Source organism: Pongo abelii, chromosome 6 (genome assembly GCF_028885655.2).
Source record: "Pongo abelii isolate AG06213 chromosome 6, NHGRI_mPonAbe1-v2.0_pri, whole genome shotgun sequence".
Lineage (NCBI taxonomy): Eukaryota > Metazoa > Chordata > Mammalia > Primates > Hominidae > Pongo > Pongo abelii.
Window position 1 is genome coordinate 120,754,083 of NC_071991.2, and position 20,449 is coordinate 120,774,531.

At 36.3% G+C, this 20,449-nt stretch overlaps 1 protein-coding gene and 1 non-coding gene across 3 annotated transcripts in view; both read right to left on the minus strand.

Annotated features, from left to right (window-relative positions):
- Positions 1-12,049: 12,049 nt before the first annotated feature.
- The window catches only part of IQUB (IQ motif and ubiquitin domain containing), a 73,207-nt gene continuing 64,807 nt past the window's right edge, over positions 12,050-20,449 (minus strand). For both annotated transcript variants that reach the window (XM_024250108.3, XM_054559727.2), the window contains exons 12-13: positions 16,768-16,953; positions 12,050-12,317 (exon numbers count right to left, since the gene is read on the minus strand). In XM_024250108.3, coding sequence (XP_024105876.1) covers positions 12,135-12,317; positions 16,768-16,953 — 369 coding nt within the window. In that variant the 3' untranslated portion in view covers positions 12,050-12,134. The remainder of the gene's footprint in view (positions 12,318-16,767; positions 16,954-20,449) is intronic.
- LOC112134432 (U6 spliceosomal RNA) lies at positions 17,376-17,482 on the minus strand. The gene has a single exon (XR_002915865.1). It is a non-coding gene; the product is annotated as a U6 spliceosomal RNA (small nuclear RNA).

The following is a 20,449-nucleotide window of genomic DNA, read 5'->3' on the forward strand; positions in this document are numbered from 1 at the left end:
GGGATGACACTAAACTGGAATTAGGCTACAAGGGCTGTTGGGCAAATTTCCACAGTGTCATGTCACTGTTCTAGGGTTCATAACTACATAGGCCACTAAGAGAAATGACCGATCATTAGAAGGCAAACCTAATTCTGCCTGTTTTCATCCCACATACTGCATATAAAATAAAAGAAACAAAAAAAACATGCTGTCTTACAAAACAATGTAAACAAGCAAACGTTATTCATTTAAAAGACATTACACATTCCCTGTGTCCCATATGTTTTCACAAATACACTCTAATTCTTAACAATCCTGCTGCTGAAATATTGCCAACCTCACTTCATAGACAGAGGAACAAAAACTGTCAGCCTGTCTACATGGGTTCCTTAAGGGTGTGGATAATATCTTACTTGACATTGTAGCCCCAAGGTGTAACAACCAGCCCATATTAAACTCAGTAAGTATGTTTTGGAATAAGTGAGTAAATGAATGAATGAGGTACAATTGGGCTGATCTTGAAAAATGCATAAGATTGGAATAAGCAGAAGCAGGGAAGTGAAAGTAGAAAAAAATAACGGGGGAGGTGGGGTGGGGAGGGGAACCCAGCATGTGGAAATGCATATTACCAAAGAGAGATAGGCTTATAAGTATAGATGATAACAATCATTTGAAAGGCTATCAGGAAGAAATAATCCAATTTCCTTCTCTCATTACTTGTGCCTGTACCTAATTCAATTCACAAATCCAATACTGACATGAAAAACCCAACTCCAGTAAATTACTTTGTCAGAGTCAGAAAAATATAGACTTCTGACTGGTGCAAAAACTTTCATACTCTGTTCAAGATCTCTTTGTTTCTGCATCCCTCATAGTCATCTTCACACTAAGTGACTTGAGTCAGCAATAATTAGACATTTCTGAATTCAGTTTTGGTATGTTCTTAATTTGTTTTGACATGATATAAAAATGTCAACTCTCTAGAATCTGAGAACAATCACAGCATGCATATGTTGGAATTTATTCTGCATTGTATGTCAAAGTGAAGAAATTCAAATTCCGTTTATGTTTCACAAGCATAACAACCGTTGACAAGTTGCTATGAAAAGCAGACATTGACTCTGTCATTATTGCAAATTATTCATATTTGAAAGGTTCATAGTTTAGTATACATTTTCCTTTCCTGATTATATAAATGTGTATTTATAGAAATATTTCTTCTGAATTATCAAGAGCAAAAATTTAGTATGTTTTAAAATTTAAATTCATTAAGAATTTTTTGATCTGTCTTCTATGTGTATTAGAGGTATGTAATATAAGAGTTGGGTTTTTTTAATCTGCCATGCATTAAATTTAATTTGGTAAAAGGATTATCAGAACTCTCTCCCAGCCAAGAGCCTCTAACATACTATTTTCTTGATTCAATTCTTTGTCAGGTCTCCCTCTGAAACAGTCTCACTTTGAAATATATATTACTTTTCTACAAAATATAGTGTGTTTTAGTTTTTGGAATCCAAAATGATGTTTTATGATGCTCATTATGTAATGACATATTATTATCCTCATAGGCAGCTCTTGGATCCAGTAAAGCAATATGGTGTATCACATCTAATAGGGCACCATGGTACATTCCTGGAATATCATTTGGAGTTGCCAGGGACTATAACTTAGAAAATTGATGAGAATAAAATAATCTTATAACAAAAAAATATGAAAATGCTGTTTTCAATCAGCTATTGGTTGACATTGTAGCTTTCAACCTATGGAAAGTAGAAATTTTAGCCTGTTCATTCAGGAAGACACACTTAAACTTAACAACTATTTGGACTCTCTAAAGAATTGCTTTGTGAGTCTCAAATCCTGATTTGGTGGAAATATTACTGTGTTCCCAGGAGAAATTCCTCCCTTGGACATTAAGACCTCCAAGTTCATTAAGTCCAAGACTGAGGGATGGGAAATGATAATTCTTTATGTAGGTTATATGGTATAATAGTGAAAGAGGTCACTCTCTGCTTTATCCTTTTGTCGCCAGTTCCATGCATTCTGAAAATAGGAGAGACAGCAGTATTTATTAGCCAGCTCTACCCATGATTTCCCAACCTGTGAGTTCTGGCTGTGAAGGAGACAGCACCGCATATAGCCAATTATTTTAGGCATACACTGCATCCTGTCAGAAAGCACTCTAACCTCGTAGGGTGTTGTCACCCAGACAGTGCCATAACTCACCATTTATTAGGCTATTTCATTTCACTTTATCAAGACATATATATGTAGGTGATAGAGACATGGTAAAACCAGTGAATTCTGCGAGCATGAATCCATTGTCTCAATTCCTTCTCTGTAAAATGAGTTCCTTCATTGAGGGCAATGTAATCTGTGATACCATACGGATGAGTAAGGCTTTCTGTACATACATAAATGATTGTGTGGACAGAAATATTGTAAACATAGAAAAAAATCCATATGTTGGCCAGCCGCGGTGGCTCACACCTGTAATCCCAGCACTTTGGGAGGCCGAGGTGGGCAGATCACGAAGTCAGGAGATTGAGACCATCCTGGCTAACATGGTGAAACCCCATCTCTACTAAAAATACAAAAAAAAAAAAAATACAAAAAATTAGCTGGGCATGGTGGCAGGCACCTGTAGTCCCAGCTACTCGGGAGGCTAAGGCAGGAGAATGCTGTAAACCTGGGAGGCAGAGCTTGTAGTGAGCCAAGATCACGCCACTGCACTCCAGCCTGGGTGACAGAGCGAGACTCCATCTCAAAAAAAAAGAAAAGTAAAAAGAAAAGAAAAGAGAAAATCCATATGCCTATTAAATATCTATATTCATGAGAAAAAAACAAGTCTGCCCACTCCATAACAGAAAAGATCCAACATAATCAACGAGTCACCTGATGGCCAGATAGATTTCCTGGGGAATAATATCGTTTTGTGGCTTTTTATTGGCCTGTGCTGTTGGTAGGTTGGACACCCAGCAGTGGTGGTAGCCAAAGCAGCCTTTGTGAAAAAAAATCTCTGTGGTTAAGCCCATGAATAAGCTCCATCTATACTGTCACAGTCACTTTGTAAATAGACCCATTGAGTAAGCACCAGAAAGGATAGCAAAAGAAGCTGACTGACATCCATAGGAGGAATCATCTTGTCCATTTGAATACTGACAGCTTCCTCTGCAGTGAATGCCACCTGGAGCACACTTACCTAGGGCATGCCTATCCACATGCAGCTCCCCCAGAATTCCTTATCACCAATTTTCTAGTTATTCTTCCCAAGTCTCTTTTCTGTTGAACAACTTTTTGGCTGCTTGCTATGGATCTTTGTAGATCTATACTAGCAGCCATCTCTCATCCCACAAACATGTACCACCTGAAACTTTTCCTTCTGATAGAATTCTCTTTATCACTGTCTTCCATGACCATCTCAAGTGGAGTTGTAATACAGTGGGCAGCATGAGGGCACACCTGTCTCTCAACCAGATCACGTTCTGACACCATAGTGTATGGGTCCTTCTATAAACTGGTTCATTTTTTTCTTTCATTTAAGTAGTCATAGGGAACTCTTCATGAATCCATAGTTTGTTGTTGTTGTTTTGAGATGGAGTCTGTCTCTGTCACCCAGGCTGGAGTGCAGTGGTATGATCTCCATTCACTGCAACCTCTGCCTTCGGGGTTCAAGCGATTCTCCTGTCTCAGCCATCCGAGTAGCTGGGACTACAGGCACCCGGCACCACACGCTGCTAATTTTTGTATTTTTAGTAGAGACAGGGTTTCACCATGTTGGCCAGGCTGGTCTCGAACTCCTGACCTCAAGTGATCCACCCACCTCGGCCTCCAAAGTGCTGGGATTACAGGCGTGAGCCACCACACCCGGGCAGAATCCACAGTTGTTAGTTGAGGGGTAAATAGAAAAGCAGAAGGAGAACATATCACGGGAGTTTGAACTATCTACCTCATGAAGTTTACTTGTAACTTCCAGACCTTAAAGGATAGTCTCATATAATCTCTACTTTACAGAAATGATGCTGTGCATGTTCAACTCTATTATTGTGTGGATCTGATAACTCACAGTTTATTATGAGCATTTTGAGTAACGCAGTTATTTAATGAATCATGACTGGGTATTCAGTTTCCACCATGACCCAAAAGAAGATCAGAACACTTGGCAGAAAAGAGCATATTTCCTATACTACAGGTATAGGGTTCGCTAAGTCACATGGCCCAAGCAGAAGTGCCTTTATTTCACTTAAAACTGGCAGTTTTAAGGTTTATTCAATAAATAGTTTAAAGCCCCATATCCAAACATGGCTTATGTTGCCCCCAGAATCTAAGAAGCCTGATAAGCATTATGCCTCTTTCTTAATGGTGGGTAATACAGAGTACAGCAAATGGTTTCTTACTTTAGAGAGGAAATCTGAACATTCTCTCCTGTATCTGTCAAAGTCCAGTCAGGAAATTAAAAGCAACACTGTAATCTGAACTGGGAAATTTTAATATAAAGAATTATTGACTAGTAACAAGGGATTAACTACTACTGAGAGACCTCTTAAGAATACAGGAACGGCAGATACAGGGATCTGTCCACCTTTAAGGTAGAGGCAGATCACCCAAAGAAGAAACAAGTTTGAAAGCACGCCCTACCCAAAGCTGAGAATCAGACCTTGATGGAGAAGCTGTAGATGTGGCAGAGAAGTGTGTTGTAATGCCACAAGTCAGGGTTGACAAGCAGGAAACTGCTCATCAGATTGTTGGCAAGATTCACTGGGGAGCTAATCACTGGGGTGTTGACAAAACTCAAGGGAGAGTGAACACCACCACTGGGTATTCCAGCCACAGGCAGAAGTGCTGGCAAAACCCATTGGAGGGTGGGTGCCACTGGGTGTTCTGCCCACTGCTCCCCACCACATGGAACAAGGATCCAAAAAAGCACGTGGGAACCAAGAAAATAAGCCCCTCACTAAATTCTCCTTACATTTCCCTCCAGTAGCAATACTTAACATGGTCCAGCTGGCAAAGGAGAAACATTTACAGGGTTCAGCTTCAGTATTGCAAGCAGGGCAAAGAAGTGCATCACTGGAGCTGAGAGGCAATACAAATAAGAATTGGCACAGCTAACTCCTCTGGCTTCTTGGCTCCTATATACAACCTTCTACCCACATTTGAACTTCCTATGTCTCCACCTATCAAGAAAAGCTATCCTTCAAAGAAAAGATAACTTTCTTACCCTTTCCTCCAAATTAGGAGACTCGGTCCCAACAGTTATTCTATCACTAGTTATATGATTTCTTTCTAAAATTCATTTACAATCTGACTGAATTCTGTTACCTAAAGGATAAATTTTAAATGTAATCTGCAATAAGTTATATATAAAATGGTAATGGGAAAAAGGAAACTGGCATATACAGATAAAAACCTACATATAATAAATAAAGAGGCAATACACAAAGCTACTAGAGCCCTCATTTCTATAACTGGTCATAAGGCCTTAGTTGCTATCTATGATTTCCTTTTTCCACTGCCCTCAGACAACACCAGCTGGTCAGGATTCTTTATGGGGATGAAACCAAAATCTTTATCACTGAAGTGTCTGAGTTCTCAGTCATGTATTATTTGGTTGCTGTAGTTCTCCACTGACCTTTTCTATTAAGAAAACAAGTATTAAAAAGCCCCCAGAGAATCCTTTGGATTCCAAACATAGTTCTCCTTGGCTCCCATTGTATAGCATCACCATGATTTCTCCTTAGTAATTGGTATTCATCTCCCACCCTCTGGCATGCAGATGTGTTACTAAGGCACAAAGGATGCTTGCTACTTCAGGCTTGCCAGGTCCAATTTGCAAATATCAACCATGTAATGGAGCAGCATGACATTCTGTGGAATATCAAGACAGTCAAGACCCTGCTGCATTATAAGGGAGAACAGAAACGTTGACAGAGACTTGAGGTAAGATAGTGAAGACTTACTGCTGTCCCTGACTCATGAAGACTAAATACATATTATATATTTTCCTAGTTGGAGTTGAAAACATTTAATAGGTCAATAGATATACGCAAAGAGGTGGAGATACATAGACTTGCTCCAGTAAAGACAAGACATCTGTAACTATAGCTGCAATTGGTATCATCCTCTGATTAACTTTATGATAATCCACAGCTTTACAACTTGAATAAAATTTGCACCAGCCTAAAGGGTAATTAAATGGAAACATGGTAAGACTCATTATCTTTCCAGTATTTGATGGCATCAATTCTCTTATGGATACAGTATTGTTTTTTGTTATTCTTTCTGGGAAGGAAAGGATTGGAGTACAGTTTCAGGGGCTTTCATTTGACCTTTCCTACTATAATAATCCTCACTGCATAGATCAGAAAACCTATGTAGGAATATATATATATTCCTAAATATATATATATGTATGATATATATATGAGATATATATCTCATATATATATCATATATATCATATATATCTCATATATGATATATATCATATATATCATATATATATCTCATATATGGTATATATCTCTCATATATATGAGAGAGAGATATATAATCTTTATATACTGGGATTGGACAAATGAACATAATGAGTCTATGGTTTGCAATGCACTCATTACTGGATAAATTTAGTCCAAGAATCAAATACCTAGTCATCAAAGACTCTCACTTTGATCAGTGGGCTCCAGTGATGTTTTGAATCTCTGGACCTGAGTCATTTCAGAGCCAGTATCTAAGAACCCTTGGAAGGTCTGGGTGTTTGCTTCTCCCCAGGCCACTGTCCCCTGATAAACGGCCCAGGTCCCACTAGAGATGACTTAGAGAAACATTCATGGTAACCATTTGTAAGTGTGTAGAGGGGGGTCATTCCTTAAAGACAGCCAGCCTCTTCTTCCATCAAGAGACTCTAGGTCTGTGAAATGGCTCAAGTCTGAGAACTCTATAAAACACACACACACACTCTATAAAATATTCCCCATTACAGCACCTTGAGTAAAATTTTTTCTGTCCTCCAGAGTTGAAATTTCTCTGTTTATATATGTCAAACAGAACCATAGTAGGCTGCTGTAGTAGGTTGAATTGTGGCCTCTTTTTAGATATGTCCATGTCCCAATACCTGGAACCTGTGAATGTGACCTTACTTTGGACAAAGGGTATTTGCAGTTATAAAGAAATTGAGGGTCTTAAATCATCCTGTATTATTAGCCAGTGGGCCCTAAGTCCAATGACAAGTGTTCTTATAAGAAACAGAAGACATAGATACATGAAAAGGAGAAGGCAATGGGACCACAGAAGCAGAGATTAGAGTGATACGGTCAAGGAAGCCAATAAATGCTGGAAGCCACCAGAAGCTGAAAGAGACAAAGAAGGATTTTCCCATAAAGATTCCAGAGAAAGAGCAGTTCTGCTGACACCTTGATTTCAGACTTCTTGCCTCCAGTACTGTAAGAGAATACATGTTTTTTGGTTTTTTGTTTGTTTGTTTTTGTTTTTTTTTTTTTTTTTGAGACAGACAGTCTTGCTCTTTCACTCAGGCTGGAGTGCAGTAGTGCCATCTCGGCTCACTGCAACTTCCGCCTCTCGGGTTCAAGTGATTCTCATGCCTCAGCCTCCCAAGTAGCTGCGGTTACAGGCACCTGCCACCACGCCTGGCCAATTTTTGTATTTTTAGTAGAGATGGGTTTTCATCATGTTGGCCAGGCTGGTCTTGAACTCTCAACCTCAAGTGATCCACCTGCCTCGGCCTCCCAGAGTGCTGGGATTACACGCATAAGCCACTGTGCCTGGCCACATTTCTGTTGTTTTAAGACACCGAGTTTGTGACAATTTTATGGCAGTCCTAGTAAGCTACTACAACTGCCCATTTCATTCCTGTGGATATGATGATCAATTAACGGCTGCTATAAATCCTGCAGGGTCAAACCACTCTATCCATAGTGACTCGTTTCTTTTAAAATGTTATCGTGGTAAGAGCATTTAGCTTGAGTTCTACCCTTTTAACATATTTTTAAGTGTAAAATACAACATTGTTATCTATAGGCACAATATCGCACAGATCCCTAGAATGTATTCATCATGCATAACTGAAATATTGCATCCATTGATAATAGCAACTCCTATTTCACTCTACCCTGCTCCCAGTCCCGGACAATCACAATTCCATTCTTTGCTTCCATGAGTTTAACTATTTTAGATACTTATATGAACGGAATCACCAGTATTTGTTCTTTCTGACAGGCTGATATCACTTAGTATAATATCTTTCAGGTTCATGTATGTTGTCAAATATTACAGGATTTCCTTTTTTCTTAAGGCTGAATAATATTCCATTGCATGTATTCCATTGCATGTATATTGCATATATCATTTGTTTTATCAATCCACTGACGAACATTCAGGTTTTTTTCACATTTTGGCTATTGTGAATAGTGCTGCAGTAAGCATGGCAGTGCTGGTACCTCTTTGTGATCTTTATTTCAATTCTTTTGGATAAATACCCAGAAATAGAATTGCTGGATCATATGGTAATTCTACTTGTAATTTTTGAAGAACATCCATAAAATTTTTTTTTTTCTTTTTTTGAGACGGAGTCTCGCTCTGTCACCAGTCTGGAGTGCAGTGGCACAATCTCGGTCACTGCAATCTCTGCCTCCTGGATTCAAGCGATCCTCCTGCCTCAGCCTCCCGAGTTGCTGGGACTACAGGTGTGTGCCAACACGCCCAGGATTTTTTTTTTTTTTTTTTGTATTTTTAGTAGAGACAGGGTTTTACCATGTTGGCCAGGATGGTCTTGATCTCTTGACCTTGTGATCTGCCCACCTTGGCTTCCCAAAGTGCTGGGATCACAGGCATGAGCCACCGCACCCAGCCACACAACTGTTTTCTATAGTAGCTGCACCATTTTGCATTTTCACCAACAGTGTTCAAGGGTTCCAATTTCTCCACAACCCCAGCATCATTTGTTGTGATTTGTTATTTTGTCCCTAGGGCTTCTAGGGATTTTTCTCTTCTATGGGGTATAGGTATTTACAGGAGGTGTCTGAGAAGGTGGCATATAATAAGTAGATCTATTCCAACAAGCATCGTCCTGAGTAATGTTTTCCAGGGAAGTGCTGGCATTTCAAACTCATTGGTATAGGCCACTTTTGAGTCCAGGCATCAGTTAACACATCTAGCAATTCTCAGCACTTTAAAGCAACACATTAAATCCTGAATTCTAGGCAGAAACACAAATTTGGGTTGATATAATCTTTATCCTTTTGAATCACCTAATACCCTTAGACTATGCTCTTACACATGCTCCCCTGGCTTTTTATAAAATAGCGCAACATCCTGCAGGTCTTCCAGTGTTCAAGCTAACTCATACCAGAACGCACCTTTTTCTTCCTCACTAGTATCCTTACCTTAGCAAAAGATCTAATAAGAGTTGACATTTAATCGACAATACAGCTCTGCAAAGTTTAATTAGGCTCCAGACTTAATCCTCACTCACATGTGCCCTTTAAACATATTTTTAAGTGTAAAACACAGCACTGTTAACTATAGGCACAATATTGTACAGCATATACAGGAGATATGGAATTTTGTCATAAAGACTTTCTGAATATCTATCTGGGCCTTGAGTTGGACATTTGAGACTTTCAATTTATCCCTTTCTCTATGGACCCTCTCTAGTGTAAAATACACCCATTGTATCCCACAATTTTTGTCATCAAAAGGACAAATTGCCTCAGCCGTTGGATCTCCATATGCTTTCCCCCTCAATCTGCACCCCATTCTATGCCACCATTGGTGATAATGTGAGTAATCATGATGCTACCACTTGCTGCAGATTGCCATTATTCCATTCACCTGCTAAGGAGGTTGTCCATATGCTGTTCAAATGTAGGAGTAACCCAACCCTAGGATTCCATTTTAAGCTCAGTTTCCTGAGATCATTCCTGGTACCAATTACTGCTTGGGTCAGGGTCCAGCAGAAATCTGTTGGCACACTCAAACTGTTTAATTTAAGAAGTATTTAATAAAATAATTCTTTACAATGGAGAGGACCCTAACAAAATCAATAAGAAAAATAAAGCATCTTAACCTAGCTACACAGAAGGAAGCCATTTTCATGTGTAAGCTAAAAGAGGAAAAGGAAAGAATGACTCTCAAAATTCAGAGAGAGTCATGGTGCAAGAGGGATTACCACCCAACCAGAGCTGTGTTTTTATATACAGAATTGCAGCCACTGACAACAGACCAAAAAGCAGATAGAAGAAACCAAGGGAATGCATACCCTCACTTCTTTCTTTCAGGCTTCAGATTTCCTGTCCTCCCCTCTACATTTTACTCCATAAGTCTTCCATTCCAGTTGTTTCACCCCTAAGTCAACAGGGGAATTCTAAAGTCCTTTATTTCCCCCTCTCTGTCTATTTTCTTCTCACTGCCTCCCTCCCCAGCCCTTTCTTCTCTGAGCTATGGGATTCTCCTAAATTGTCTTACAAAAAATCTAGCCATTTACATTCCAGTATAAACCTTCATTTGTCTGTGTTAAATTGCTGCCAGTTTATCAGTAATCAGAATGGTCCCCAATCTAGTCCCATCTGTAATTTATTGTTTAGAGAGTTCCCAGAATTGTCTATGAGACCTTGAAAATGATTACATTATGGCAATTCCTCCTTGATGTTTACTTTCTTAAAAACTGCCATGTGCTGTGCTCTGGCTAAGTAAAGAAAAATTTTAGATATGCTACAAAATGTGTGGCTGAAATGTTGTCAAATATTTATATAGAACAAATATTTAACTTCTTGATCACTAAACTTGAGAGAAGAGCCTCATTAATTGCTGATCGGAATTAGGAGAAAAATCATATGTTTTATGTATATATAACTATGTTGTGTGTGATAGTAAGTAAAATATTGCTATTTGATTATAGATGTTCACTTTTAATTCTTTCTCCATTTGGATACTTTCTATTTAGCCCTCCAGATCTACTCTTCCCCTTACATACTCTGCTCTTTGCCTTGAGGCCCTAAAAATTATGTCAACTGACTCCTACTCCTTCTGCTTTCCTTTTGGGTTTGGCCAGCGGGAAACCCAAGCAGGAGATTGGAGGAAGGAAGAAGTATGAAATTGTATATTTCTCTAGTTCATGAGATTTCCCCTATGCCTGGCCATTCCCTTTACAGCTGGTCATTGATCCTTTCAGTTATCTTCTTTACACTCTTCCTGGGTTCTCAGACTTTCTCCCCAAGTTCATCTGAGACTAGAGGGAGAGATAGCCTGTCTGATACTAGCCCTGGGTTCATGCGCTATTCTTTTAGTTTCCCTACACACCACCCACACCTTATAATAAGGCCCTTTGTAAATAAACTCTCCTTGGCTTAAGCTATTTCGAGTGTGCCACCCATTCCCTGTTCAGACTGACTGGCAAACCGTTGTTCATCACCGTAGGTCCCTAACCTATATGTGGTCAAGGTCACTCCTTTGGTTTATTGGAGAAGAGGGTTGTTATGGTTTATTTAACCAAGTTTATTCTTCTTACAGTTTCACCATTGCCCACAGGGAGTTTTTCTTGCATATGCTAATAGCTCCATTGTTTACCCAGAATGAAGGTTTTTTTGTTTATAAATAGTTTCAATTGTTTTATTGGGATTATGAGAAGGATGGAAGGTGAAAGCAGACGATAAACTGCAAAGATTCAAATGCCTATACTAAAATATAAATTTTTTTATCCTACTTTAAAGAAGTTTTCAAGAAAGAGCACTTTATAATGTTTCCTCTCCTCCACATACTGATTAGCTTCCTATAAGTACATTTTATCTAAAATAAATAACTTGAAAGTTGTCTAGTTTGTATTTGGTTGTTAGATTTTAACTCTAATATACTTGAAAAATTTTTAAAAATTTAATGTGAAAACACATTTTAAAATGTTTTCTTTACTCCAAAATATTAATTTCAGTAACAAAATTGCATTTCAATTTAGCACTAACTTCCTAACAACAGAAGACTCATATAGAAATGTTTTATCTTTATATAACTCAAAATACTATGAAAAACAAAAAACAAAATCAATAAACAGATTAAATTCCATTTCCATACTCTGTGACCTCTGTATTACCCTATTAGCAGTGAACAAAATGCCGATCATCAAACAAATACTCCTGGATCATCTAAGGAGGAGGCCTCTGGGATTCTATAATCTTAGGTGTTGTGTCTGAGTGATATTTCCATCTGATCTCATCAATTTCACCATCATCAAGTATAAATGAAGCCAGCACTGGAATCTGAGAAAAATAGTTCTTAGCCAGGATATGTTTGTGTTTGATCTTGTGAATAAATGAGCGTTCATATCCCTGCAAAGAAAAAAATCAAATTCTAGTAAATATCACAGATATATTTTGCCAGGTAAAAATACTGTCATGCCTTGGTGCCTTTGCTTGTCAATTCTTTCATCACAGTCTACCTTTATTTTTCTCACACTGTTTATCATCATTCACGACTCAGCTCCTATGATACTTTAACCTGGAAGTTTTCCCCAACTCTCCCTCTGACTCCTCTAAGTTTAAACCACTGCTCGTTACCAACTCTATATTCATTCTCTCTTCCATTTGAGCTGGAGGCTTGATTTTGTATAGGGTGTGATGTGTCTAGCTTTCTTAGCCTTTATTCTAACTGGCGGTATCTAGTTAGAATATATATATATATATATATATATATATATATATATAAAATTATTGTTATAGATATTGAGGTGAGAAAAAACACAAATTAAAGAAAAAGACAAGGAAAGTCTGAGAAACTGTCACCACCAAGAAGAATCTAAGGAGACATGACAACTAAATGTCTTCCAAGATTATTTAATTATACACAATATATATAACCTTATATAATTATATATATATAATTGAATAAAGCCTTTGAAAGGGACTTTTAAGAGTGAGAAGACTCACCTATCAAGCACCTCTAGCCTTTTGCCATTACTGAGAGGTACATGTAATGAAGAAGATGAACTAGCTATCCTATCACTAAGAGCCCACCAAGCATGAGAGAGAAAGCTGAAGATTAAATATGGCTGAGGAAAAAGTGAGATGGCCTGAATTTCTGAGAACAAGGTGGAGTCACCATACCAGCCCCAAACTGCCAACCTTTGAACTTTCTTGTTACATAAGAAAACTAAACCCACATTTGATTAAATCATTATAAATTGCTTTTTCTGTTCTTGTAGCTGAACCCAAACGCAGCTGAGACAACAGAAAGTTGTTATATTCATTAAATTTTCTTGTTTCTATGTAATTACTTAGTACAATATTTAGCACATCCAAAAGTAAATTCTGGTTAAATTAATAAATATAATCTATTACCTATTAATCTTAATTGGCCCTCTTTTCAATCAAATCACAAATACTACCTATACTTCTTCCTAAAATTTATTTTCTGAGAATAAGACATTCCCTCAATAAAGGTCTCTTCAGAGGGTCCAATCAAATATAAAAGAAAGTCCTGGGTGAAAGGACCAAAGGAGCAGAAAACATTATATAGGAGTATCCTGGGCTTATTAAAAATTCCTCTTAACAGAAAAAGTTACTAGATTAAAATATTCATCTTTTGAACTAATTTAACTTTGTTTCTACCACTTCTTAGCCTATATTTCATTCAAGAAAAACAAACACACTTTATTATGCTATATTAACTTACATGTGTACAGAACTTTATAGGTTTTCAAAGTGCCTTTACAGAACTATAAATTATTAAAGATGAGATAAATTATGATACATGTGTTCAAGGCACTAATAAGTAACTCTTAAATAAATGAATATATTTCCATATTATATTATTTATATTAAGTAAAGCAAAGAAACTAAGTCTCAGAGTCATTTAATATGAAATTCCTGCTACTTACATACACATAGAAAACTTCCAGAAGGATTTCAATAGATTATTATATACATAAGAAATAGTAGTTATCATTGCAACGTGGAGATAGGGATGGGTGGACATCAAGAGACCTTTTTTCCCATTGAAATAAGGTCCATTCTCTTGAAATAGCCATGTGATGGTTTTAAACTATGTCCACAAATTCTTTGGGTGTACAAATAGTTCTAAGAATATTATGGAAAGGTCCCATATACCCCACACCCACATTTTCCTGAATGTTTCTCAATCTGGGTTTGTCCAATGTTTTCTTCATTGTTAGACTGAAGGGATGGGTTTTGCGGAGGAAGACCACAGCGGGTGAAGTGCCCTTCTCCTCATATCATATCAAGGGTACATACCATCAACATGACAGCACTGCTGCTGTTAATCTTGATTACCTGGCTGAGGTAGTGCTTGTCAGCTTTCTCTACTGTAAAGTTCCTCTCCTTGCATCCATAATATAGTCTTTGGAAAGGAGTTATTATGTACAGCCCACACTTAAAAGGTGAGAGTTATTCTCCATCTCCTTAAGAGTGGAGTGTATCTAAATAAATTATTTGGAATTCTACACAGGAGATTTGTCTATTTGCTTCCCTTTATTCATTTAATCGTTTTTAAATTTTTTTAAATTGATAATAATTGTACATATTTACGGGGTACATAGTGATGGGATGACACATATATCATGATCAGAGTAATTAGCATATTCATCTCAAACATTTATTATTTCTTTGTGCTGGGAACATTTGATATGCTGCTTCTAGCTATTTGAAACTATGTATTGTAATTAACTATAGACAACCTACAGTGCCACAGAACAGTACTAGAACTCACTCTTCCCATCTAGCTATAATTTTTGTATCCTTAACAAATTTCTTCCCATTCCCTCAACCTCTGAGACTTTTACTTTCTACATTACATTTTTTATTCTGTTCAGATCCTAAGCCAATAATATATTGTTTTTATTAAAATTAAAAATAAAATGCATCAAAAATTTTTAAAGTGCTTTCATAGTTACTACCTAAGTTTATTCATGCCAAAAAAACTATGCAGAAAGCTTTAAATAATGGTCTACTCAAAACTTCCCTATGATGAGATACCATTATCTCTTTTTTATAGATGAGAAAACTGGATCATTGAGACATTCACAAATTTGTCCAATTTCTCCCAACTCATGAATGGTAAAGCTAGAATTCAGAGCCAGAGCTGCTTTTATCCTCTTTACTGATTCCACTTATTTAGCTAATCTTTCTAAAAATTTATGAAGCAAAGAGGGCAGGTTTTAATGTAAAGTTGTCAGTGACAGAGATTTGAGTAACTGGGTCAGGATTACTGATTTTAAGTCCATGATTGTTCCTACTTGGCCAATGTGCACACAAGGAGAGATCAATCTGCTCCACTTAAAGTTCACATTAATGAAAGTGTTTTTCCACATTTCCTATACCTGTTTCATGTTAATTTTCAAGTATTTTTTTAACTTCTTAAGAAAGCAAATATCTCTGAACATTAAGAAAATTCTGAAAACGCTCCATCTTTCTGCAAGACATAAACTACTCTTTAACTGGGCTGAAAGTTAATAGTTAAAAGATTGTATCAGCCCAAAACCATAAAAAAGGCAAATGTTTTTCCAGTTTGTCTGCTTGCAAATCTTGGTGCCCTTTACAGAAATTCGATAAGACTGGCATTCTGAAATTAGAAATGCATGTGAATAGAACATTTAATTTGATACTGCAGTAATTTGATTAAATGCACAAAGGGAGTTGTGTGGATTAATTGAAGAAGCACTGGAATATCAGCTTTGGGAATGAACTTCAATCTCATCACGGGTCCTAGATGAAATGATATTGCTAGTATTGACTATGCTTCCTGTGATTAAATATTTATGAGGCAGCTTAGTTTACTAAATATAGCATTTAATACAGCTTCAACTCATTGCTACCTTTTCTTTCAATCCCTAGAGTGAAATTTTTCTTAGCCTGGCTTCTTAAAACTAAAAAAATATTTAAAAATGAAAACTTTAGCTAGTTTCTTATCTTTATATTCGTCACACCTTGTTCCACTGAAAAAAACAAACAGGGAATCCCACTATTTTAAATGACTATTGCATTTTGTCATTTCTTTACTTTCCTTTAGCTGACATCTTGTGTGGAATTAAAGAATTCAGAGAATCAGTATTAACTCTTGGGATCCTGGACCTAGTGTAAATGGAGCTCTCTACGAACTCTTCAGGAGTCCCTCAATTTACCCATCAAAATGTTTTACAGATTGCATCATGTACGTTACTAAAATTACAGTAAATGGCATTTAATGTTTACAGTGCTTGCTCCACTCCCAGCAAGTTGGAAGCAAATGAAAAATGGAGCATCAGAACTATACCCCATCAGTATGATTGCCATTTAGAGCACAAAATTATGAACAAAATTTGAGAGTTGGGTGTTTTTAAGCAAACTCATGATAATTAATCAAAGAAGGACAGATTCTGGCTTCCATAATACCTATCTGGTGGTAATGCACATTTATTCATTCAAAATATACTTATAAACTCCATTCTGTGACAGGCAGTATTGTAGGTATTAGAGAAATAGATGTAAATAAGCTGAACAAAATCGGTGCCTTCATGGAATTTACTGTGGAATGTGCTTAAACTTGCTATTAGGAGAGACTGGTATGATGTTTAGAACTTGTAATATGTTCAAATCTCTTATATAAACCTTTTATTTAATCTGTGCCATATATGCCATCCATATTTTTTTTGCTGTTAATCCGTAAATTCTGTTTCTTAATCTGATGGAAGTATTTAAGCATGGAATATATTTAGAAGGCAGTCCAGTTATCTCTAATAATTCCAATGATTAAATTAACTTCCCAAATAAAATTCAACTTTCTTACCTCTTCAATACTTGTTAGCTTGAGATGAGCAGCCGCTTCATCTTTGGTAAGAAGAATACAGTTCCAGGGGGACCACTCCAGGGATTTATTCCATCTGATCATGACCAGATCACTGAGATTGTCGCAGGCACTGAGGACTGACTGGGACGCCCAGATGTTCTCTGTCAGGTACTGAATGTCTTGTAGCTGCATGTCAAAGCAAGTTTTAAAAACAATGTAGTTTAAATTTGTTTAAGATTATTATATTACTTGAGCAAATAATTAAATTATAGAGTATTTTTAAGTGAAATATTATTCACTAGGTTTCAATGACACATGGCCCCTTATTTTTCGCTAAACTTCTGTTCATTTTGCCTAAACTACATTATCAGTCTCACAGTTGCGTCCCCATCTCTAAACCAGAGTAAGCAGTATAAATTCATTTCAGTATGCTAATTTTACCTGAATATAATCTTAATAATACTGTAATGTTACCATAATAAACATATGGTATTGAATGATTTTAAAAATTCATTAGTAAGTACCATCTTAATTTCAGGGCCATTGTAGGGACCTTTTAAAACCTTTTACTGCCATTTTACAAATGAGGAAGCTGAGATTTTTTTTTTTTTAATATGGAACACTTCACAAGTTTGCATGTCATCCTTGTCCAAGGGCCACGCTAATCTTCTCTATATGGTTCCAATTTCAGTATATGGGCTGCTGAAGCGAACACAGGAAGCTGAGATTTAATAAAGATAAGTAATTCACTTAGTGTTAATTAAAAGACTTGGTTGTTTTAATAAAAAAGAGGGGTAATGAAATAGCTGTTTAAAACTTTTTTAAAAACGTAAATTTTATCAGCTAAAACTCTTGGAATGACTTTTTATCATGGGGTCTGCATTATAAATTTAGAATTGCCAGAGAGGGACAAACTCAACAAAGTATAAGCATGTAAAAAGAACATTTTTTTAAAAAGCTTCTGTGAAAAAGTGTGAGAGCAGAAATATTTTCTGTAAAATGAGTAGACAAAACCTAAACAATTTGCCAAAGTTAAAAACAAAAAGAACCTGTCATCATCAGCTATGACAGTATTTCATAAATTGGTAATTCAATATATTAAGCTCAACTAATGCATTCTAGCTTTTACTTAATGCTAAAAAAGACAATACTCTGTACACAGCTGCTATGAAAAATAAATTTATAGACCTTTAAAATTCAATGTTTTATATATTTTACTTACTTTCAAAATGTATCTTGTTTACATTTTTGTTTTTAATTTAGTTGCTCAACTGTACTAATAATTTTGAGATTGTATCATACGGAATAACGTGTTTATTTGCATGTAAATGTCAAATGTGTACAGGATAAGTGTGGTTGGCAGTCTCTAAGAGCTTTCTACCTTTCAAGCAGTCATTGTACTTGAAATTTTTGCAGTAACAGAGCAATACTATTGCCTATTATATTAGGCAGTATTTGTATGCATTACAGATAAACGAGGTGATTAATACAACACTCAAATCTCTTGTCTAAGCAGAATGTTTACTTTTCATATATATTAACTTTCACCTTTTCATTTTACATGGCATCATGTTCACATTTAATATATGCTAATCTTTGCTGTTGTCCACAAGATTTACTATTTATGAGAATGTTCAAACATTCAAATTATGCCTCAAATAGTATTACTGAAATAAATATTAATCAAAACTACACCAATTACAAGGGGAGGAAGCTACTGGACAATCATATTTGTCTGCTAATCCTAGACATTGGAAAAGTAATATACCAAAACCCTACACAGATACGGTATTGAAATTAAATCACATCTAATGAAGATTATCCTTATCTGAAAGGTTACAATGCTCCCTTAGAATTTTTTCATTCAATATGTGTAATGGTTGATTTTACATCAACTTGACGAGGCCACTGGATACCCAGATATTTGGTCAAATGGTATTCTGGTGTTTATGTGAGGGTAGTTTTGGACGAGATTAACATTTAAGTCAGTAGACTGAGTAAAGCAGATTGTCTTCCATAATGTGAGTGGGCTTTATCCAATCAGTTGAAGGCCTGAATAGAACAAGAAGTTCACCCTGTCCCCAAGTAAGGAAGACTGCTCCTGCCTAATGGCCATTGAATTGAGACACTGGCTCCTCCTGGTTCTATAGCAGCCTGCTGGTCATCAGACTTGAACTAGGCCATCAGCTGTTTAGGTTTTAGACTTACCAGCCTCCACAATTATGTGAGCAAATTCCTTGTAACAAATCTCCTTATATATACATATATATAACATATATGTATAACATTTTCTATTGGTTCTGTTTCTCAGGAGAAATCTGACTAATACAACATGGAATATTGAGGCAGCACTTGTTGGTGACTTATATTAAAGCCCTAGTACATCTAAGATTCTCTACAAGGAAATATACATCTGTCATGTCAATAATTCCTGAATAAAAGTAGCAAATAAGAATTTAAGCTGAAATAAACATCAAATTTATTAACAAAATGTTCATTCTATTGGACAAAATATGTAATCATTTTAATTTGTGTTTTTCAAACTGTGGGTTGCTACCTCTTGGGTGATACCAAAGTTTTCCAAATGGAAATTAGAATAAGTAGACTGAGGTTGAATAGAAAATATCAGAGTGCATCCATAGGGGTAAAGATAAACATTATTTTGGAAACTTTTATTTCTGAGCAGAACAGCATGTGTTTACATGTACGGATGCTGGGAATCAGACTGCCTAGTTTTCAATCCTGGTGCTGGTACTTAGTAGCGTAAACTTGGACAAGTTAGTTAACCGCTTAGTGCTTCCCTTTCCTCATCTGCAGAATGGAAATAATGCCTATTTTGATAGGATTTTTGTGCTGATTAACTCAATAAAGTGTGTAAAGCCATACAGGTACTGAGTACTCAGAATTATCATGCATGCCTATATCAGGTTGTCATAAAAATACATTTTTACTATAGATTGAGATTTAAAAGTTTGAAAGCTACTGATTTAGAAGAATTTTTTAACAAAGCACATCACATTTGGTATCTTTTTTTTAATCTCTATAAAGTTTTCTATTCATAGTAGTGCCTATTTTCCTATTTGGTATTAAATACAATTTAGTTCATTTTAATTAATAACTAATTTACAGAAAATTTGCCCTTATTTGACAGTCTGTTTACACAAATATCATTAATGAGGTCAATAGTGCTCTATAACATACTTTTATTAATAAGTGGCTAATGTTGGGTAGTCATATCAACAACAAGTAAGTCCTTCTCTTTTCTCACTTGCTTACCTAAGTCCAAACAGTGTCAGGAATTTGTTTTTATTTTGTAGAGACACAGACTATCCTCTGGCCTAAACAACCCAATAGAAGTCATGGAATAACCAAAGAGACCAAAGTAGTGGTTAAGTTAGGAATTCAGGTCAGAATTCCTGATCTCACAGGCTCCACCCTCTCACAGAGCTAGAAGTTCTTACGAGAAGCAAATTACTGATAGGGTCAATGATCCAATGCAATGATTCATCCAAAAGAACTCTGGCCAGAAACTTTCCAGTTGTGTGGTATCATATCAACACTTTACATAGACAAGTATCAAAGCCTTTCCCTAAGGTATTTTTTTTTCACTTTCTATAAGCCTTAGCTTTCACTTTTGGTGTTATTTACCATTATGGTCACATTCGGTTTACACTAATTATTA